Source organism: Equus caballus, chromosome 1, assembly GCF_041296265.1.
Source record: "Equus caballus isolate H_3958 breed thoroughbred chromosome 1, TB-T2T, whole genome shotgun sequence".
Classification (NCBI taxonomy): domain Eukaryota; kingdom Metazoa; phylum Chordata; class Mammalia; order Perissodactyla; family Equidae; genus Equus; species Equus caballus.
The window spans coordinates 87,553,967-87,577,383 of record NC_091684.1 but is presented as its reverse complement, the minus strand read 5'-3'; the positions used below and the strand labels follow the sequence as shown (position 1 = coordinate 87,577,383).

Below are 23,417 nucleotides of genomic sequence, written 5' to 3'. Positions count from 1 at the left end.
CCTGCCAGGAATGTTTCAGAGGACACTGATCTTTGATGTTCTCCTTTGATCTGTAAAGGGCATGGCATCTACTTAGCAACTACCCAGCACCATTCCTAACTCCTTTCATCTGCCTGCAGCCAAACTACACAGCAACAAAGATCTCTCCTTGAATTGTTCATTACCACTGTTTTAAAAATTTAGGACAGAAGTGAAAACCATGGCATTTGTTTTGCGTTGTTGCCTTCTCATTTATTATAAATGTCCTAATTTTAAAATTTGCGCTCTCAAACTTATTTTTTCATTTAAATACATAATATTTTTATATCAATTATATTGAGGTGTAATTTACATACAATAAAATGCATAGATTATAAACATACAATTGGATGAGTTTTGACAATCGCATCCACCTGTGAAATCCGTGTACCAATCTCAGGATATAGGATATTCTCCCCAGAGAATCCCCTCGTGTCCCTTCTCAGTCTCCCTCAAGGTTGGAGGCAGCCACTATTCTGATTTTTGTCACCGTAAATTAGTGTTGCCTCTTCTAGAACTTGCATAAATGGAATCGTACAGTGTGCGCCCTTGTGTGTGTGACTTCTTTTGTTCATCATGACGTCTGTGAGGATTCCTCCTTGCTGTCGCATGTAGCTCATTAGTAGTTCATCCCCTTTGTTGCTGAGTGGTATTCCATGAATGAATATGCCACAATTTGTTTAATCCATTTATCTGTTAATGGCCTTTGTTGGAGTTTTTTCCAGTTTTTGGCTAATATGAATATTCATGTAGGTTCTCTGTGTGGACATATGTCCTTATTCCTCCTGGGTAAATGTATAGAAGTGGCATTGCTGTATCACAGGGTAGGTGTGTGGTTAACTATATAAAAAATTACTTGATTGTTTTCCAGAGTACATTTTACTCTTTGACTAGCAACGTATGAAAGTTCCAGTTGCTTCCTTCCCTTGCCAATCTTTGGTATTATTAGTCTTTTTAAACTAAATTTTTTAAATTTTATCGAGTTTACATTGGATTATAGCATTATGTAAATTTCAGGTGTACCACATTATATTTCCACTTCTGTATAGACTGCATCATGTTCACCACCGAGTCTAGTTTTTAATCCGTTACCATACATATGTGCCACTTTACCCCTTTCGCCCTCACTCCACCCTCTTCCCCTCTGGTAACCACCAATCTGTTCTTGTAACTATGTATTTGTTTGTTTCTTTATCTTCCAGATATGAGTGAAATGATACAGCGTTTGTCTTTCTCTGTCTTATTTTGCTTAGCATAATACCCTCAAGGTCCATCCATGTCGCTGCAAATGGCACTATTTCATCTTTTGTTATGGCTGAGTAGTATTCCATTGTGTGTGGAATACTATTGGATACACACATATACACATACACACACACATATATAAATACACACACATCCCTCATCTTCTTTGTCTTGTGCCCTTGATGGGCACAGTCTGTGCTCACTGTCCTCTCACTCTCTGGAACTCACCCCATCAGGCTTTTGCCTACTGTTCCCCCACAGCTGCTCCCACCAAGTTACCTTCCGTTTGCTAGATTCACTGGCCAGCCTCAGCTGTCACCTTCCAGGCCTTCATAGCACTGGACGCACTTGTCCGCTTCCTCCAGTGGCTTCTAGGACCACAGCCTCTGGGGTTCTAATGACCTCCGGGCCACTTCTTGCCTGTGGCATCACTTCTGACTTTTTGGGATCACAAGTTCTTTCACCATCTGGTAATCTCTATAGACCCACTTCCCAGAAAAAACTTTATCTGTTTATATTGACAAAATTTATCATCAATATTAGTTTTCATCCTTTGTAATTACAGTGACTTCTAGAAAGGTTTAAGAGTTAAAGGTTGTAAGCTGAAATAGTATTTATAATAGAATTTTTGGAAATTCATATGTTTCGTCATTTATTCTCTAAAGTGATCAGATAACATTAACATTTACAACTGTTTTATAGGTGATACTTAGATTTCCCTGAAAATAAGGTATCGTTGCTATGATGTAATGCTGAAATTCAATGGATCTAAAGACCTATTTTGAATCTCTTGGAAAGCCTGACAGAGTGGTCATTACATACAGCAGTATAATTAATATTTCCATTAAATCCTGCTGGAGATCATTACTAAAAATTGCTATAGAACCTGAATATAGATTGTGGTAAAATATCCTATATTTCTGTAGAATTCTTCCCACATGGGCTATTTTAGCTCCATAGTTAAGCTGTTAAACTGTATTTAGTTCAAGTTTAAGTTATCGTTTAAAAGATATTGTGCATAATTCTGTTAACCCCAAATGTTTTCATTTCTTTCTGTCCTTATTTAAACTTTGTCTATCTATAAATAGAATTTCTCTGTAGTTATGTCATGTACAATCTGTTTCAACTTTTAGAAATCTCAACATTATTTTGTGAGTAATCTTATTGAGTGTTATAGCTAGAATTTTTTAATGAGTCATCTGTCTGGTTTACTCAATAGTTTATATCCACTGGGCATTTTAATGATTTCCAAACTATTATACAGAATCTTTGTAAAATGGAATTTTGTTTTTGTTTCAAAATTATTGCCTGCCAACAGATTCTCAGGAGCATGATCACACAATCAAAAACAAAGCTGACCTTGCAGTCTTTGAGATGTTATGATTTTTTCTTTATTTTCTGCCGGTTTTGTTGAAAATAGTTTCGTTATTTGAATTTGCATTTCTTAATCATTGGCAAAGTAAAACTTTCCCCCAGGGATTTAATATTTTTGTTTCCTCTTATGCGAATTATCTGTTCCATATTTCTTGTCTGTTTACCTATTGGGATTTTATGCACTTGCATAAGCTCACAACCCTTTATGATCAATCATATTGATTATACATTTTTTTAGTATATTATTTTCCCTTTTATGCTGATTTTGATTTTTCAGCATACAGAAAATTTTGAAAACCTTCAGAACATTGCCTTTATGGCCATTTCTTGGATGATATTTTTTCTTTCTTTTTAAATGTATTGATTGCTTCTATTTGCCTCTATGTTTGTAAACAAATTTGTAAACGCAGACGTTTTATGTTTGTGGCAGACTGACAGTTTAGAAAGGAGTTTTGCATGTGTCACCTTATTTAAATGTCCCCGTGGATGATTATTTCCCTCCTTTTCCAGGCACCCAACAGGAGGATCCTTTATTCGTCCAAACAAAGTGAATTTTGGAGTAGACTTTCTTACTGCACTTAAGAACCGTTACGTGTTAGAAGATGGACCAGAGGAAGACGGCAAAGAGCAAATTGTTACAATTGGAAATAGAACTGTGCAAACTGTTGGTTTTGACTCTGTTATAAAACGGCAAAGGTAAGTGGAATGGATAATGGTGGGGCTGGCTTTCACAGTTTCATCAAGGCGCAGGGTTTAAGTTCACCTCACTGTATGTTGACACCCAGAACTTTGCTCCCAAACTGCTCTATCCTTTCTGCGCAAACAGCAAACTGAAATTAGAGGCATCTGGGGATCGAGTGTTCAGGGAAATTAAAATCCTTATGTTAGCACAGGGATGTTGGACTTTTCTAGATTGGTATTAAAACATTGATTTGCCCGTTATTAGTATTTATACCATACTATCTTGTATGACCGATTATTAAGTAACTAAAGTTGACAGTTTGGTCCTTTTCTATTTCATGGTGACATTTCTCGCTGGATGATAAGTCAGAAATGGAGACAGAGGTCTGAGTTGTTACCTGTGCCCTAGCACGCGGCACCATCTAGTGCCGAGTCGTTCCCATCTCGGGCTGTGCACGCTTACCACCTGGAGCACCTTTGAAACATGCAGAATCCTGGTCCCACACCTACTGAATCAGAATACCGTGGGCTCTTGCTTTTAAGAAGTATCCCAAATTAGTATGTAGCGGTCTGAGGGGCACTAATAATGCATTTTACAACTGCTGAGTCCGAATGTTCTCTGTTCCCTGAAACTCTCTGTACACGGTAATTATGCAGAGGCTCCCTGCTCGTTCTGATGAACTGAATCAGAGAGAGGGGAGCTGAAATCCACACAGAAGCACTCACAACGCCACGAGACCTCCCAGGTTACGCCGCTTTAGTGATTGATGGTCAGTGCTGTGGTGGTTGACCCTGACTTGGATGACGCGTCCTAGTGGTGACCCCTGGTGGCCACCGTGGAGAGTAGATTTGAAGCCACTTGGCATAGGCCGGCAGTCTTCTCCTTTGTTTTTAAAATAAGAGAATTAAACTGTGGTTTGGTTCAAAGTAAATTTCTTTGCTATCTTTTTGTTGCTATTGTTGTTATTAGGATTTAACATAGTACAAAAATTAAAATGCACATGGTGTATAATGTTGAAGAATAAATTCATTTTGTGATACTTCCGCTTTTTGGCATAGATGACCAGCATTAAAAAAAGGAAACTCGGGGCCGGCCTGGTGGCACAGCAGTTAAGATCACGTGTTCCTCTTCAGTGGCCTGGGGTTCACCAGTTTGGATCCCGGGTGCGGACATGGCACTGCTTGGCAAAACCATGCTGTGGTAGGCATCCCACATAGAAAGTAGAGGAAGATGGGCATGGATGTTAGCTCAGGGCCACTCTTCCTCAGCAAAAAGAGGAGGATTGGCAGTAGTTAGCTCAGGGCTAATCTGCCTACAAAAAGAAGAAACTGGTGGGGCCTGCCCCGTGGCCTAGTGGTTAACTTCAGCAGGCCGGGTTTGGTTCCCAGGCACAGACCTATACCACTTGGTGGTGGCCATGCTGTGGTGGCATCCCATATACAAAATAGAGGACAACTGGCACAGATGTCAGCTCAGGGCAAATCTTCAAAAATAGGATGATTGGCAACAGATGTTATCTCAGGGTGGATCATCCTCAGCACAACAAAGAAACGAACAAACAAACAGTACAACTCAGGATAAATCAAGATTTTAAAAAAAGCAACAACTTGACTGTTTATTAATCACAAAAGAATAGACATTCATTGTTGAGATTTTAGGAAATATAAATTGAACAAAAGAAAGTCACGACCAGTGCCACCACCAAGAGAGAACTATCCTGAATGGCTTTTGCTGTTTATCCTACTGATTTACGTGGATTTAGAAGAACTGTGCTTCATAGGGGTAGAGCTCTTTGCTTTATTTTTTCCACTGAAAATGCAAATATTTAAATATCTTTTACCTTAAAAGAGGCGCTTTTTTTCCCTTATTGGTTAATCTCTTTCAGAGAACACCAAGGGCTCTGTGAATATTAACAACAGATTTTGCAAACAGAATTGCAAACAGATATTCCTCCCCTACTTGATGAACAGCTGCATAACTCCTGGATCTTTCTGGTGAATGACCCTACTACCTGCGTATTATTGCGTTCAGTAATTAGCTAGTGTCTTTCTTGGAAAAGACCCAATGTTAGAGTCAGTCAAGCTGGGTTCTGACACAACTCAGAGCTAGTTACCTGTCGTTTCTAAGCCTGTTTCCTCATTTACAAAGTAATACCTAAGCTGTTAGACCTGTTGTAACAAGTGAGATCCCGCAGTGCCTGGTAGTCATCATTGTTAGCGATGGAAACCTCTGCTTTAGGCCATTGTATTATCTCCTTAATAATATCCAGCTGACCAGCTTTGAGTTTATACCACTGAGAGAAGACTTAGAATAAAGGAATCAAAAACAAATAAAAATCATTATGTATGATTGCTCTTGAAGCAGGCTGGGCTCTGGAGTGGTGTCTGTACTGAGACCTGAGTCCCTAAACTGTGTAGCAGGGTTTCCCCTGGCACTGCAGAGAACTTGCTGGGGCACACAGGAGATTTTAACCGTTAGAGGGAAACAGTGACATCTGTGGGACATGGCGTGCACTGCCAGTCTGAAGTAGTTCACAGTTTCACGATCTTCTCGCAGGCCCTTTCGATGGTGTCCTCTCCCTCCCGAGCTGGGTTTGTGGTGATTGCTGTGATAAAAAGCAAGTATCTCCTGAAAACCGTGGCACGGGACATGGAGGTGGTGGTGTCCATCTGATTCCAGGGTTTGGGAAGGTGTGCGTGCCCCCCAGACACTAAGTGGAGGGGACGTAAATGACTGTTAAGGTATTCACTAAATGGAACCGTGAGGTGTTTCTTTTGGCACTGTGAAAAAGTTGCTGAAACACCCAGCGCCCTGGGAACTGAGAGGTTTGGGAGCCTCTGCCCTAGAACTTTGAGCTGCCTTTGCCCTTAGTCTCTGATGATTGTGACAGCTGGTGCCCTGCATTTTGACCTTAGTGTTTCCCCCAAGATTGTCAGTTTTATGTTTATTTTTATGAGTACTTATAAAATAACTTACTGTATGTCAGGCAGTATTCTAGGTGTTTCACAAATACTAACTCACTAAATTATCATAGCATTTGACACAATTGTAAAATACACGCAACACAAAATTTACCATCTTAACCATTTTTAAGTGTGCAGTTCAGTAGCATTAAGTACATTCACATTATTCTGCAACCGTCACCGCCATCCATCTCCAGAACCTTTCCATCTTCCCAAACTGAAATTCTGTAGCCATTAAACAGATCTTTATTTCCCTCTGTCACCAGCCCTTGGCAACCAACATTCTACTTTCTGTCTCTATGAAGTTGACTCCTCTAGGTACCTCGTATAAATGGAATCATACAGTATTTGTTCTTTTGAGACTGGCTTATTTCACTTAGCATAATGTCTTCAAGGTTCGCCCATGTTGTAACATGTGTCAGAATTTCCTTTTTAAGGCTGAATAATATTCCATTTTACGTATATACCAAATTTTGTTTTTCCATTCTTCTGTCAATGGACACTTGGGTTGCTTCCACCCTTTGGCTGCTGTGAGTAATGCTCCTATGAAGATGGGTGTATATCATAGCATTTTAAAGATGTGGAATCTGAGGCACAGAGATGTTGACTCACCCAAGGCTAAAGGAGGTGGTGGAACTGGGATTTGAACCAAGGCAGTCTGGCTCCAAATTCTGTGTTCTAGACACTCTTAGGCGATGTAAGACGTGGGCTCCTTTCTTTTCTTTTTTTTTTTTTTGAGGAAGATTAGCCCAAACTAACATCTGCTGCCAATCCTCCTCTTTTTGCTGAGAAAGACTGGCCCTGAGCCAACATCCATGCCCATCTTCCTCTATTTTATATGTGGGACACCTACCACAGCATGGCTTGACAAGCGGTGCCATGTCCGCACCTGGGATCTGGGCCACCAAAGTGGAACATGTGCACTTAACGGCTGCGCCACCGGGCTGGCCCCTGGGCTCTTTTAATGAATAGAAAACATAGATTCTTAACACTTAAAAAGTGGCTTCTGAGAGTATCTGTTAAAGCTGGAGATGCGCGCTCTCCAGGCTGTGTCCCTAGAGAGACTTTCACAAGCGAGGCGGGAAGTAAACCACAGTTTACTCCCGCACTGTGGGGAGTAATCGACATGTCAACAGAGCAGTAAATAAATTCATTGTGCTCTACTCATATAGTAAAAAACTGGAAGATGTGAAAGTGAATGTTCTAGAATAGAGTACACGTGTCACTATGGCTGAGTCTCACTGCTGACCAGTATACTCTTGAGGAAAATAGTAAGTTGCAGGAGGATATATACAGTAGGACGCCATTTATATCAAGTTTGATAATATACAAAAATACTGTGGTTGTTTAGGGATATGGACATATATAGTGAAGCTATTAAATGCTTAAGATTCAATAAACACCAAACATGAGTATTCTGGTCACTGTGGGAGTGGAGGAGGGGATGTGTTGTGGAAAGGGACACGAAGGGCTTCAGTTATATTTGTAATGTTTGTAATGCTTGCTTTCTTTTATTTTTCTTTTTTTGGTAATGCTTTGTTTCTTAAGTTGGGTGGTGGATACTGATATTTGTTATTTTTGGTACCTTTTTATATTTCTGAAGTGCTTTTTAATTTTTTAAAGGGCCAGTGGATAGCATACATGTTATGTATACACGTGAACTATGTGTTTTTCGTGCAGTCAGCTGAACAAGTTGGAAGACATTTCTCTGAGGAACTGTGCAGTAAACGGCGCTGGTGACAAAGGAGGAATTGCCAGAGCGTGTCCTCGTATCCTTGTCAGTGATAACTCCTTACTGGGATCCGACTTCGGATTTGACACCTTGTGCCAGACACTGCTCGTGTCCCACCCAATGTCTGTTCTCTCTGACTTTCTTTCTAACTCAGTTTCACCTGGGGCAGTCACTTTGCTTTCAGCTGAGGTTCTGTGACTTAGCCTGGCCAATGAGATGTAAACTGGAAGTTTCTGGATGGGGCTCCTTAAAAGGGGGCAGCCCTGGCTGCTGTCTGCCTTTGGCCCATCGCCTTTACCCCCCTCTCTGCCTTGAGTGCAGGCAGAAGGCCCAGGGATCTGCAGCCATCTTGGATCAGAAAGCCAGCAAATGTGGATCCGGAGAGCAGAGAAGGAGCCAGCATCCTTGATGGCATCCTGGGGCTGCTGCGCCCCCGGGACAGCCTCCCTGAGAGTGAAAAAATAAGCCCTTTCCTTTACTAAGGTTCCTGTTTCATGCAGCTGAATGCGGTTTTGTTATAACACCTCAAACCAGGCTTTTCCAAAGTTCATAATCTCTTCCTCCTTCTTCTAAGGGTTTTTGTCTTGTGGGTGTGTGTGTCTGGTTTTTTTTTTTTTTTTTTTTTTTGCCGTATATTGCTTTTATGCCCACAACTGAAAATATAGGAGATAAGTTTTAAAAAATTCCCAGTGGCAAATCAAATAGACTTTCTCTAACTTTAAAAGGTCGTCTCCCAGTTCTTTGACTCTGCCTAATCTCTACATAATAATTTATGCAAAAGATAGCGGCTTATAATCAGTTTTCTCTGAGTGAAGAACTGGCCGATGAGCAGCTCTCTTTCACAAAATATTTCTCACTACCCCAACAGTACATACTTTGTGGTGACAGAAATGAGAGCAGAGCTCCCCAGCCAGCGTGTCTGAGGTGTTGGTCCCCTCCGCTTCAGGGGTCTCTTGGGACCGTGGCGCTGGGGCCTTTCGGCTGGTGGTCTCTGCCGGGAGCAGCCCCTCTGTGGCTCCAGGGCTGGAAACGTGGGCATTTCCTCTGTAGCTGAGGCGTGGAGTTGGGGACATTGAAGGGGGTGCTGAGCAGAGTTTGGTAAGGAGCAAAATGCCACAGAGGTGCCTGGAGCACCCTATAGTCTGCCTGGCCTAAATGACTTCAGAAGACTGGGAATTGGGCGGTTTAAGGCTAATTTTCAGCGTATCAGAAAAGTCAGTAGATGGGGCTGGAAGTGTAGACTGGCTCATGGGCGTTGTCGTCCGTGTGCTGGAGAATAGGCGCCTTGCTTTTTCCTGGGGAAAAACGCCCCCGAGGACTTGCAGGAATGCGGTCTCATGAGGCAATCAAGTCACGGGTGGGATTTGCAGACACGGTGACGATTGTCTTGCAGTTCCTGATCCAGTTCTTGCCCGGAGTGGAAGTGTTGCCCGTGTGTTTAACCCAGTCGCCCTTTGGGCCGGGCCCCTCTGAGGTCGTCCGCTCTCGGCGTTGCAGGCAGCGGGGGTGCCGGGCCCTGAGCATGGGAGTCGGGGGGGGGGGGGGGGCTCCTGGGGAAGCGGGCGCCGCCTTGCAGTCGACTCCGCCTTGTGCACAGGGCAGGAGCGGCCGTTGCTGGAGCTCCGGGGGCCCCGTGCACGTACGCAGAGGGGAGGCGAATAACAGCTTAGATGGTTTAGAGCTGATTTCAGGACGTAGAGGGTCTGTGCTCTATACAGACTCGTAGAAATACGGTTCTAGTCTACACGATGGCGAGTGTGAGCGAGTGAAGAATTAGAGGACTTAAACCCTTTTAACCGAGCTAACGGCCGAGTTAGCAGGGCCCCTGGAAATGAGGGGGGGCAGGAGGTTGGCTGTGAGCGTGGGAAGCCCCCAGCCCAGCGCTGGCAGCAAGGGCGACCTCGGGCCGTGGTGGCGGGGGGAGCGGGCAGCGCTGCGGGGCCGCGGAGGAAGCGTGTACGGCTCTCAGCCCGCTGCTCCGGCGGCGCTTCAGGCCCAGGCCCGCGCGCGGGCGCCGCCGGTGGTGGCCGCGGGGACGGCTCGCGCGCCTGCTGTCCCGTCGGCCTGTGCTGTGACTTCTCTCCCTTCCCTTTGCTGCGACACCTTTGGGCCGTCGTTGTTCTGCTTACAGACTCTTGTAGCCAGGAGCCAGCTTTTCCTGCTGTTTCCGCCCCTGCGCTTCCCTCTGCAGTGCTGGGCCCTGTGGACTTGGAAGCATTCTGCGCCTCGGCGTCTCATCGTTATGGTACAGGATTCTGTCCCCGTATCCCTGGCATTATTTTCAGTTCACTCCCTGTGCCCGTGTTCTTCCAAAGTCTCCTTTAGGTTGCGACTCAGCAGGCTTTTCCTTAAAGAGCCAGAGAATGAATACTTCCGGCCTGCGGTCAACAGGCAAATTCAAGGTTATTATGTAGATACTTGTGTTATCACCTAAAACGTAACCATTTAAAAATGTAAAACCATTCTTAACAACCAGGCAGCCGGCTGGAGTCAGGCGCCGCCGACGTTTACAGGCCGGGTTGAGCTTCGTCCCTTTCTGTGCATCTCTGGCTGCCTTCTTTCCCTTCTTCCTGATCTCCTTGGAGAGCTTGCTAATTGGTACCTGCCTAAAAATGTTTCCTTCCAACTAATTCTGTGGCTTGATGCCACAATTTTTATAAACAGCTACTTTCTCCATGTTTTTAGGCTTATACACTCCCTGTTGCATTATGGGGTATAAGAAAATGGGTTTTGGATTGAGACTGACATGGGTTAAATTCACACTTGTTAGTCTGTACAAAGCTGCACAGTTACCAAGTGCTCTGTGCCCCAGTTTTTTTCTTCCGTGGAAAAGTACAATAACGCAGCACGCAGTGGAATGCCTGGGACCTGTTGGCGGCTACTGCTGCAGAGCCGTTGTTGTTACTGTTCCTCGGTCTTGGTTCTTTTTCCCCCAGGGGTCACTCCTCCTCAGTCTGACCTTGGACCTCTGGGCTTCTCTATCTGCACTCTCTCCCTGGGAGACCATATCCCGGCGTGGTTAACCACCCTGCAGATGCTGGCGCTCCTACATGTACGTGTCAGCCCAGACCAAGGACTGCCAAACTTGTCCCTCCATCTCTTTATTTGGTTCTTCTGTGTGGGTGTCTAATGGTACCTCAAATTTAACACATTTAGGACTTTAACAAGCAAGTCCCCTCCAACTTGCTCGTCCTATAGTCTTCCCTGTCTCAGTAAATGGCAGTTCCAGTGGCACAGGCCAAAAGCCTCAGAGTTATCCTTGACTCTTTTTTCTCACGTCTCTCATCTAAATCCATTGGCAAATCCTACAGCTCCGCTTTCCCATAGGAGCCCAGATCTGACATTTCTCATCTGCTCTGGTGCTCCCAGTCTGGTCCAAGCCTAGATTGTCGCCGGAACCTCCGGACTCCTCTTTCTGCTTTTTCTTTCCCTGCAGTCTGTTGCTGAACACAGCAGCAGAGCGACTTGTAAAGACCTAGGTCAGATCACACCACTCAGCTCCAAACCCCCCAGTACCCCCACTTCAGGCAAGACTAGCAAAGACTCGGTAGTGGCCTGCAAGGCCCTTGTGATCTGGCCTGGCCCCTGCAACCTCTGTTACCTCGTTTCCAGGACCCCATTTCCACCCCTCTGCCCAAGGCAGGCTGGAGCCTGCTGTCTCGGTCACAGACCAAACCCGTTCCAACCTTAGGGCCTTTGCTTATGTCGTTGCCTCTGCCTGATGCTCCTCTCCAAGATGGCATTCCTTCATTTCCTTTAGTTCTCTACTCACATGCCGCCGTAAGAGAGACGGTGGTCTTCGCTGACCCCCATATGTCCACTACCCACGCACCCACTTTCCTGAGTGCCCTGCTCTGTTACTGTGCTCACTACAGATGCACATGTTTATCGATCGTCTCCCCACTGAGACTGTTATGTTTGCTGCTATACTCCTCGCCCCCAAGAATTCCCTGCAGAATAGATGAATGAACTGAATGATTTCCAAACATATCAGAGTAGTGTGTAAGGTTCTCCTTTAGCTGGTCCAGTCCGCTCCAAGCTTCTCTTCCGTCTCTCTGCCCAGGGGTTTTGTGAAGCTGTGCCCCCTCTTCATGGCTGTGCCACCACTCCCCTCTTTTTTTTTTTTTCATTACATTTTACATTTTAAAAATATTTACCCTTCGTCATTTGTTTTTTTTTTTTTTTTCACCACTCCCCTCTATCGTTCAGCTCAGGTGCCTTTCTCTTTCTGTCCTACATGTTTGCCCGGCTCTGAATTCCTGTGCCAGGGACAGTCTCCAGGAGACCCTCTGAATTCCAAGTCATTCTTGGCACTTTTGAACATTTTCCAAGCTAACCCCATTGTCTCTCCTGCAGATGCTGTAATCATTTGGGGATTCCCGTGGTGCAGAAAAGAATGGTGTGCCGCGGGAGAAGGTGTGTGTGCTGGATGTCAGGCTGGGGCTGCTGAGCAGCGCAAGGGCACAGCCTGTGGGTACACCTTAGGTGCTTAATAAATCAAAATTACCATCGCTGGTTTTTTTCTCTTCCTCTGTTGGATAATGCTGGAATGATTTAGCATTATGACATTTGGTTCTTATTTATTTCCTTGTAGATGTTTGTCTCAAGTTTGCAGTATGTGACAATGAACTTTTTAGTTTCTGAATGGACAGTTGGATGATTTAAAAAGCTAAAAGTTATATGTGCTCATGAAAAAATTTTAAGCAGAGTAGAGGGTATAAAGTGGAAAGTTAAAGATCGCTTGCTCCAGGATCAAGAGGTGACTGCTGTTATGTCTTCCACGAATCTTTCTATATTACTATTTCTTAACATGTGCTTTTAGATATTAGAAAGGTAGATTTGTCAAGAAACCTGTTATCATCATGGGATGACGTCATAGATATTGCTGATCAGCTGAAAGACCTGGAAGTTCTTAATCTCAGGTATGAACTCTTGGTTGCCTGATTGTCACATAATAGGAAACTCCCCATCTCTTCTTGTTCCCTCACAGCATCTCTGGGAATGAGGAGGGGAAGACGGCTTAGTTGAATTTATCAAAGCTTAACTTATTCTGACTTTTTCCTTAACTTTAATATTGTTCTTTAATAATAATAATAATAATAATAATGCTCTTTAATATCCTTTGATTATTATAGTTTTTCCAACGGTAACATGCGATGATTCATTAATGGAGAATGTGTTCTACTTTTGCTTGGGGGGTGCAGGTAGGTTGACACACTGAGCTGAAACGTCTTCTGATTTCTTGTCAGTCTGACCGTAGAAGGTGGATCATCTGGGGGAGTTGATATCTAACTGGAGAGTAGGAGAGGGGATGTTAAAAGCACTCGTTCATTCTGAAGCTTCTAGCATTTAATTGCTTTAGGAAAGAGTAGTTCTATTGGAATACTGTGTAATTCAGTTCTGATAAGGATTTTACAGTAATCTACATATTTTACTACTATTGGTTTTCCAGGCCTTCTAGAATACTTTTTGATTTTAATCTCAGAAGCTAACTTTCCAAGGGCTCAGCCAGGTTTCCCCTTTCATACTTGAGCCAACTTTACATGTATACGTGTGTTGTACCTGGCTTGGGCTGGTTCAGGGCAGCAGGTAGTCAGGCCTAAATTAGTTGTGCCCCCAAATAGAACACAGGGTGTGGTTTGACTGATGGTGTCTCCTCTTCTGGAAATAAGGGCTAACGTGTTGTAATGATATCAGTTCTTTCAAAATGACTGTCAAGATTGAGCGCTTTCTGAGATTAGGCTCTCGAGAGAATTTAAAGGGCAGCAGTGTCTTTCATCCATCCTGATAGCGAAAGGGCAGACTCTATTTGGAGAAGCAAAATTCTAGCCCCCGACCTGGCGTGTCCATAAGGCTCCTGAGAGTGGGACTGAATTTTGCAGCGTCTGGAACCACAGCTTGTGAAGCTGGAACCTGCCCTTACAAATGCCTGCGCCTTTCAATTTAGGAAACCCGCGGCCTCACCCGGCTGCCCTGACCCTGTGAAGACATCTTTGCGTGTCAGATACCAAAAAGTTGTATACTGTAAATATTAAAAAATTAGGTAGTTCTTAACTCACTTGTTTTTAATAGAATTTCATTTTAAGGTTGAAACAAAGCAAACTCCTCATATTAATCCCAAATTGTTTCCTTTGGGCCTACTGTATAGTAATAAGCATATTGTTTCTGCTTTTCTACACAGTGAAAATAAACTAGAATTCCCCTCTTGTTCAACATCTCTAATCGGAACATTTTCTGCACTGAAGGTGTTAGTCCTTAACCGCACAGGAATAACCTGGGCTGAGGTAATATTTCTTTGCTTTATTACCCAGTAATAAGCAATTTTAAATTCTTGGCTTAATTGGGAATTGAAGCACAGTTGTGGGTTCATTTTAATCATCCTATTATCCAAATAATAAGATTCCTTAAACTGCCTTAGGAGAGGAGGTACAGAATCACTCTAGTGAAGGGGCTTTTGTATCTAGGCATGCGTCTTCCCTCTCGGCTCGTTCTGATCTGCTCTGTGTCTCTCTGGACGCTGCCCCTCACAGTGGTGCCCAGTGCATGTGGGCTGGGCTCTTAGAAGCCTGCGAGTGGCAGTTGAGCCTTTAGCTACCTGCGTTTTCCCGCAAGTGTTTTTAGGGCAGAGGCCGAGCAGCAGAAAGGTCCTCCCGTCCTTTTCCTGTTTGAAGTTCGGCTCCTAGAATCCGCTGTTCGCTGGCTACATTGTACACAGCTGGCTTCCAAAGTGGACTCGTGGGTCCTTGCCCCGGCACCAGCTGGAACGCTATGTGGTACCGCTGTTTCCTGTCCGGGGTTAACTGACTTCACGCTCCCAGAATATTCCACTTTCAAACCAAGAGACGACCAGTGCGTCCCCAGCAAAGCTGTTCATTTGTGAAATGCCTCGAGGCACCTCCCTTAGGTGTAAGTCGCCTTTAACTTGTGCCCTTAAAGTGGCCACAGCCACGTAACTTCTTTCCTAGGGCTCCTTCCTTGTGAGTTGCTCCCTCCCCAGGCTCAGATTTAGCATCAGAACAGAAAGGGCACGTAGAAATTCAGGTGGTGGAGACGGCAGTAAAGTTCAAGTGAGAAAATTTAGAAGTGGTTGTTGAGAAAGTTTGTCTGATTAGTATATTCTTTACCAACCCAGATTGGCACTGAGAATTGAAGAAAGGTGTTTAACATCAGTTTCCTTCCTTTGGTTACGCAGACTGTATCAAAGAACAGAACGTGCTAGGTCAGCACCTCCAGTTCCGCTGTGTAGGTGCCTTGGTACATTCCGGGTCCACCTAAAGGGCGCATTGTGGTGCGAAAGCATACGCTCCCATATCATGAAAATGCAGCCCTTTAACATTTTAATTCTATCACCCGTCCACTAGCTCCTGGCCTGAAATAAGGTCTGTAATGAAATGTCCACAAGGCACTTTATTTCTAAAACAGTAACTAAACTGAATTCACGTGGAGGTTATTGTAATAAACACACGGGAAGGGACAACCAGCAGAGGCCACTTCACCCTGACTCGAGTTTTCCTCCTAGGTGCTCCGGTGTGCCCCTGGGTGGCCCGTCCTCGAGGAGCTGTACCTTGGGTCTAACAATATTTGCATTTCAGAAAGGTAACAAGGGTTTCCTTAAATGCATCTGTCACCATTTAGTCGTTCTGAATAAACAAATGGTCTCAATTATACCTACTGTTAATTTTTAGAAGGATTTGCAAATAAGAATCAGAAAAATGCTTTTTATTCATTGCCTTCACAGATTAGAATGTCAGCTAAAACTTCATTAATTCATTCCAATTGAGGAAAAACCCATCAGAGTGAAAGCCTTGAATTAAATATTTTTGAAGACATGACTTTTATTAGTTTTACGTAAATATTTTTAACTTCTGTTTCTAAGTGGAAGTTCTGTAGGCTATGCTATAAGGATTAAATAATGCATTTTTAATTAGCATTATCTGTTTGAAGTCATAGCAAGGTATATATTAAAGCTTGTTCTCTTAAGCAAATTAAATATGTCGTCTCATCTTCCTCTTTTGTTGATTATCATTAAGTCACTATGTAAATAAACTTAAACTTGGGCAAATTTACAAGAAATTTTCAAAGGATTCAAATTAATGAGATTTTACTATACAGAATGACTTCATTTATTATATAGGCAAATGCAGGTTTTTTTAAATTAAACTTTTTATTTTGAGATAATTTCAGATTCACATGCAGTCATAAGAAATCATACCCAGAGATCACGTGGGGAAATCCCCAGGTCCCCCAGTGGTGACATCTTGCAAAGCCGTGGTGCAACATTGCAGCCAGGGGACTGACCTCGGTCCAGTCGAGGTTCTGTCACCACAAGGATCCCTTATGTTGCCTTTTTCTAGTCATATCCACTTGCCTTCTGCCCCCAGCTCCTCCTTAACACCAAATGCAGGCATTTTAAGGCCGTATCTTTGAAAACAATTAAGAAATTAAATTCATGTTGAAAAAATCTTTTTTTCCATACAGGCCTGTTGATGTTCTACAGACAGTCAAGTTATTAGACCTTTCCTCTAATCAATTAATTGATGAAAATCAGCTGTTTCTAATAGCATATTTGCCCAGGTAATTTGCTCCGAAGATGCCTACCACAATAGTGCTTGATCAATTTTTAGTGAATGGATCATATGCTATATGGGCTTTCTCAATGGAAATATGATAATGATGATGGAATTCCCAAATCGAGTAATTCCCTTTGGGAAGTTTTTATTTGAATTTATTTAGAGAATTTACTTGTGAACCACATACAGTATAGTATATATACTAGATTGAAGAATATACTAATTGAAGAATGAATGATTTGGTCCTGGCGCTAATGTCGAAAGGCTTCATTCATTAAACCTTGGGGAGTAAGACCATGTCTCTTTCATCTTGGAGACCCATTTAGCACCTAGCACAGCACTGGGCACCCAGGAACTGGTAGATGACTATGGGATCATTAGAATGTAGCATGAAGAGTCCACTTTGCATGTCCTAAATTTATAGACTTCATGGTTTCTAAGCATTACAGGGGATGAAAACCTAGGGTGTAGGAAAAATGTACAAATCTAGTCTGGTTAATAGCCCATAGCATTTTGTGTTGCTCTACGTAATCAAATTTAACATTTAAAATTTCAGATTAGAGCAACTGATCCTTTCCAACATTGGAATTTCTTCTATACATTTTCCGGATGCTGGAATTGGTATATGAGATTATTACATTCCCCACCCTGGCCCCCATCCTTTAGCTATTTCTTTCACTTCTACTGTGTAACGTAATTCTCCTTTTTCTAGGGTGCAAGACGTCACTGTTTCCTTCCTTGCAGTACCTTGTAGTAAATGACAATCAGATTTCACAAGTAAGAGCTGCTTCAGAAGCGCATTCTGCACTATTGCTTATCGCTGCTCTCATGCCAGAGTTTGTAGGTTTCCTCTATTAAAAAACATTTTAAGTTGAAAGAGAAGTGCTTCTTCAGAGTGAAACTCCTCATATAACCCCAAAAATATTAACAAAGAAAGAAGTTTAATTCACACTTCAGCAGACCATCATTTTACAGGGCACGATTATAGAGTAAAAATCTGTGCTCTTGCCTAGTGGCTGCCGTGTGTGATGAAACTCCGTGTCTCAGACTGGAACTAGGGACTTCTGCTTTCTGTTGCTAGTTCAAAGAATCGCAAAAATTAGCCTGAAACATGTTTCTTTTCATTTGTGGGGTTTCAGTGGTCATTTATCAACGAGCTGGATAAGTTGCAGAGTCTGGACACTTTGTCCTGCGTGAGAAACCCCCTGACTGCAGGAAGCAAGGACTCGCAGACCACCCGTCAGTTCATCATCGCCAGAATCGGCCAGTTGAAGACCCTGGACAGGTGTCAGGTGGGCGCCAGTGTCCTGACAAGACACTTAGACTAGAAAACAGATTATCAAAAAATGTAAAAAGAAATTATATTTGAGTATTATAAAGGGTATCAGATGTAGTTTCCCTCCAAATTGTAAAATATTATCCTTGGGCGTTTTAGAGATAACGGTTCTTCCCGACTCCTCAGGAGGTAGTGTTGCACCTGGATTAGTGCAGGAAAACCTGGTGTCCACCTGCTTACCATCACTTGAGGAGGGTGGGGAATGCTGGGTACTTTCTTCTTTTCCTTGGGGGGCATATAGGCAGAAAGATGACAACCACAAAGCTCCTTTATCCTCTCCTTCTCAGCCCCTCTTCTCATAAGATTGGGAAGGCAGTGCCTTGCCAGCGTGTCTGTGCGCGGCTCGCCTGGAATGAGTCAGCTCCCCCAGGGTGGGCCCTGCAGGCCGGCCTCGTGTGGGCGACTGTCAGCTCCTGGCAGAGTCCAGAAATTGGCTCGTGGACAAAGAGTCTCATGAAGAAAAGTACAAAACTGAAATTCTTTTTCCTTTTTGAATAAACTCCTGAATTCTATCAATGTTAAAAAGGAAAGGTAAAAATATAATTATTATCTTGTCCCTTTCAATTTGATTATTCTCTATGGGTGGGGAGTGGAGGAAGACAGGGGTGCAAGACGCAACACTCGCTAGAAAAATGCTTTAATAGACTTGTGTTTATTTCATATCAATATAGATTCTCCCAGAGGAAAGGCGTGGAGCTGAGCTTGATTACCGAAAGGCATTTGGAAATGAATGGAAAAAGGCTGGCGGACATCAGAATCCAGACAAAAACAGACCAAATGAAGAATTTCTTGCAGCCCATCCTAGATACCAGTTCCTCTGCCAAAGTACGTACACGTGCGCTGGTGGCCTTCCTGGTGTGGGCTTGCTACTGGAACAGAGTTTTTCCTTAGGTATCAGGGGAGGTCCTCAATAGCATTGCTTTTCTCCCTTGGGGCCTTTTGTTCTCATCTAAATGGACAATAGCGACTTTGCTGGGGTTCCTTCAGCAGATGGGAGCAGATAAGTAAACCCGTTGTCTTTGGAGACATATGGCAGGAGGAAGCTGGGAAGTCTCTGTAGGTTCCCGGAAGGGAGAGATTGGCCCTTAAGCTCGGGGAGGGAAAAGCAGCTCTTGAACGGAAGTTCTCTCATCTTTGCATATGTTCAGCCGACTTTGAATTTCGGGAGGTACTATAGGAAGGGCAGGAAGCACTCTGGTTTATCTCAACCCTGGCTATAACCTAGAGAATTTTAAAAATGAAGGGCCTTTTAAGGTGGAACCCAGGCACTGGTATTTTTGCAAGCTCCCCAGGTAATTCTGACGTCCGTGCAGTTTTCCTCCACGCTGTGCCAAGGGCTCACCACACACCAGTTTGGGCACTTGGTATGCAGGGTGCTTCCTGACATTCTCCAGCCTCGTCCTTAGGACTCTTTGTCCCTGATGGACTTTCCTTTTTGTTTTGACTTCATTATTATTCCAAATTTCACTTTTATGTGATTTTCTTTTTTTATATATTTCCTAATGCAGGAAGCTCACTGCATAAATGCTTCAGGCTGGAACATTATCTTTGAGGAAGAAAAGCTGCCTGTGGGAATTGCTTTCAAATTACTCCATTAGCTGGCCCAATTTCCTGGCCACTTTAGGTGAATTCTAAATCCTCTGCGGGTGGGCAAGGGGAGGTTCCAAGGCAGGGCTGCAGGTATGGCTTGGTCTTTCACTGCCAAGAATACTGGAAGACAAAAGCACAGATACCGGGGTATTCACAGAAATCTTGTCGCCCGTTGGCCCAGCAGAAGTTAGAGCAGGAGGAGAGTGCTGCTTCCCTTCATCCTTGTATTGAGGCTGCTTTTCCAGGCGCGGCCCTGCCTGGCATTGCACAGTCTAGCCGAAACTCGGTGAAGATGTCCTGTGAGTCGTGTCCCGAATAGTACTAGGTTTCTCTCAGGATCCAGAAAGAAACTGTTAGAAAGGTGGAATTTGGAATGAACGTCTTACGTATTTGAAGCACAGCCTCATCTTGTTATTTTGAGGCAGGGCACTGTCTTATGTCCGAGGGTTGGTGATGTGATACACAGGAGATGGAGGAGTCCGTGCTTGGACGTGGTTGCTGTCCCTCCCTCCCTCCTAAAAATAAATGAAATAACAAGTAACTGAAGAAAAGGAAGCAGACCCCAGGTTAGCCCACCAGCTGCTGCTGGGTTTACCCTGGAAAAGGAAAAAGCTGTGTTGACACCTACCTATCAATTTTTTTTTTCTTACAGTGGCCTTTGGTTTATCATTCATTCTTTTTTATTTCTTCTTAAACAGAATATGGTGCGCCTGAAGACGGGGAACTCAAAACACAACAACCATTTATACTCAAAAACCAGCTACTAAGTAAGAACCCCAAATTCAAAGACAGCTTATTTGTACTGGAGTCCTTAGGTGCTGACACAGACAGAGATGACCTAATGATGGGGACTGTTTCCCTTACGTACCTAAATGAGTACTTTGATTTTTAAAGAAATGATGACTTCCCAAACATGTCTAAATTCTTATATTGAACATTTTAGCAATTCACATGCTTTAAACTCATTTAATATAGGTGTTATAAATGTGGAAAGTATTTGCTTGATGAGCTAAATTTTGATTTGGAAATTTATGACTTTTCTTAGACTTGAAAATCTAGCTAAATTGTCAGGAAAGAAGTACTAAGGGGAAAAGGGAAACACTAGAATGCTGGTCCAGCTATTTTTGTTGTTTTCTTAGTAATTCCATGACGTATTAAGAGAAGGAATTTTAAGCCTCAGTAAGACCTATTCCTTTATAAGGACTCGAGCCAAGTTGTAGCGAACAGCTGCATCACTGGCAATCCCGCTAGCTTGCACGTGTAATTTAATCCTTCTTACAGCAGGTCTCACTTAAGTCTTTTTCCTTTTTCCCTGAAGCACTGAAGATAAGATATCCTGATCAACTTGACCAGAAAGTCCTAGAGAAACAACTGCCAGGTAAGAAGAATGAGTCTCTCTTTCCCTTCCTTAGACTTCCCCTTCCCTGGCCTGGGTGTGAACTGGCTGGAAGTGAAGTGGTTCATTCATATCTGAAAGTGTGGACGTTTAGAGCTTACAGGTTTCTCTAGTCTTTTATCTTCTAAAATACAGTCAATCATGCGAATACCACTCGCCCCAAGTTCAAGTCCCCCCTAACTTTATCCGCTTATCTAGAGAAGTTTCATTAGAATGGGAAGCCTTTGCATACAATTCCGTCTTTGGCCAGAGGCGTGAGAGCTTGCAGGCTGAGCCTCTAGCCGCCCACTGTGCAGTTCTCAGATTTGCTCTGGGGGTTTTCCTGTCTGGAGAAATTGTTGCGGTGGGCTTGAGAGCTGTCCAGCCATCCCTTCGTAGAACAGGCAACACGTCCTGGTCAACTGAATCGTGAGTCATCTGGACATTTGTGGCTCTTCATACATTCCACTCCTTACCAACCAGAGGCCCTGCCGAAGCAGCTCAGATGCTTTTAATGGACACACTGAAATGGTTTTCTTTGTAAAAACTACTTCAGAACTTCATCTAAACATTTGTGCTCCTGGAACTGAATTAGTTTTATTTGGAAAATAAATACTTTTGTGTCAACAAATTAGATCAGTGCAACTTACCTTAAACTTTCACTCAAAAGAAAAATTAAATTACAGTCTGTATCTTTGACTATACTGTGAATTCTCAAGATTAAACTTGATTCACAGTTAAATACTAGAATATAAACAAGTTAAATTTAGACCAGTCAGGATTTGAAGAAGAAATAAAATATATATCACCTAGTAAAAGACTTTTCTTGTTTGCCTGTCAGTGCTGTAAATTCACACTGATTTTTAAATTAGTTGTTATCAAATAAAACAAGCTTACCATGGTAGTGCTCACGGAAGGCTTTGGCTGTGTTCAGAGGTACCTTTCTGATTGTTAACTGTCGTGTCAATTTACCAGTTATTACTCCATTTTTATTTATTTGCAATCCAATTTCTATTCCTGTGATAGGTAATTTTGCTACTGCTATATAATGATGAACTAAAATTAGTGGTTCCCCCTTCATTATTCTGTTTTCAAACTTCAGATACTTTGAGTAAAGGCACTCACAGAGACAGACAGGTGAAAGAGCACCAGAACTTCTTGTTAATGTAATTGGCTTTGGATGTCTTTGCCTTTTCCTTTTCCTTTCCAGATACATGAAATCAATTCGTGGGAATCTTACCATTAAGGAATACTTGCTCAAGAATGTCATCATTAGACCTATGTTAAGCTTTCCTTTTTAGGGCTTCCTCTGGGAAGGTACTCACATCCATCAGTCAAGGACTGTGGTCGAGTGTATGTGTGAATGGGGTCCGAGGCTGTTGGTGACGGTGTGCGCCTCATCCTCTCCTTCCATACTGTACATCTGAGTGTGTCCCAGCTCTTCAGAGATGCAGCTACCCACTGAAATACCCACCATGTTCATGCTCTCATTTTTATTAATCTTCAGGTAGAACTAGCAGAGATTAGAATCATCTATAGAAATTATATGTAATAATTACTGCTTTGAGCTATGCAGAATCTGAGTCCTATATTCTGTAAATTCAGCAGTAAGCCGGCAGATTACAACAGTTCTTACTATTAATTTTTATGCCACATGCTGTAAATATCTAACCACTAACATAAATATCCTTTAAAAAGAAAAGTGATAAAGAAATGTAAAATACTACAACATCATTGTTTTGCCCATCAGATTAGCCAAAATTAAAGACAATAACATGTGGAGCTGGCATGGAAAATCAGTATACACTTCTTGTAGAGTCAGGTGGTAAACAGTATAAAAAAAATTAAAAATACATATATGTGGTGACCAAGCATTTTACCTTGTAGCACTTGTAATGGTAAAAATAAAAACAGTCTAGGGGCTGGCCTGGTGGCATAGCGGTTAAGTTTGTGTGCTCCACTTCGGTGGCCTGGGGTTCGTGGTTTGGATGCTGGGCGTGGACCTAGTACCACTTGTCAAGCCATGCTGTGGCCACATCCCACATAAAGTAGAGGCAGATCAGCGCGGATGTTAGCTCAGGGCCAGTTTTCCTCTCTCACACACACATCTAAATGTCTGCCGGTGGGGAAAAGGTTGAATCGGTTCTGGTACAGCCGCACGCCGCAGTACCATGTGTCATTAAAGAGGCTCCAGTAGGTCTAGAGCCGCGCTGTCCAGTCTGGCTGCCACCAGCCACATGGGGCAATTTAAAATCATTAAATTGAAATAAAAAGTTAAGTTCCTCCTTTCAGGTGCTGAGTAGCCACAGGTGGCTGCTGTGCTGGACAGTGCAGGTCTAGAGGGACCAGCATGCAAAGAGGTACGCCATACAATAACGAAATGTAAGCTGTAGACCAACGTATAACGTGAAACCTATCCACCCTTACATAAGCAGAAAAAACCCTGGAACTATACCCATTAAACTTTTAACATTGGTCATAGGGAGGCAAAAAGGTAATTAATTAACCATCTCTACACTTTCTGAATGTTAA

General features: G+C 43.1%; 1 protein-coding gene across 5 annotated transcripts in view; it reads left to right on the top strand.

The window, feature by feature from the left end:
• Nucleotides 1-23,417, top strand: part of TBCE (tubulin folding cofactor E) — a 67,969-nt gene that overhangs the window by 42,808 nt on the left and 1,744 nt on the right. For 2 of the 5 annotated variants that reach the window (XM_014733449.3, NM_001309331.1), the window contains 12 exon segments: nt 3,148-3,333; nt 7,963-8,051; nt 12,837-12,936; nt 14,196-14,298; nt 15,534-15,610; nt 16,493-16,588; nt 17,141-17,205; nt 17,297-17,361; nt 17,724-17,876; nt 18,592-18,745; nt 20,209-20,277; nt 20,829-20,888. In XM_014733449.3, coding sequence (XP_014588935.1) covers nt 3,148-3,333; nt 7,963-8,051; nt 12,837-12,936; nt 14,196-14,298; nt 15,534-15,610; nt 16,493-16,588; nt 17,141-17,205; nt 17,297-17,361; nt 17,724-17,876; nt 18,592-18,745; nt 20,209-20,277; nt 20,829-20,888 — 1,217 coding nt within the window. 5 annotated transcript variants of the gene reach the window in all.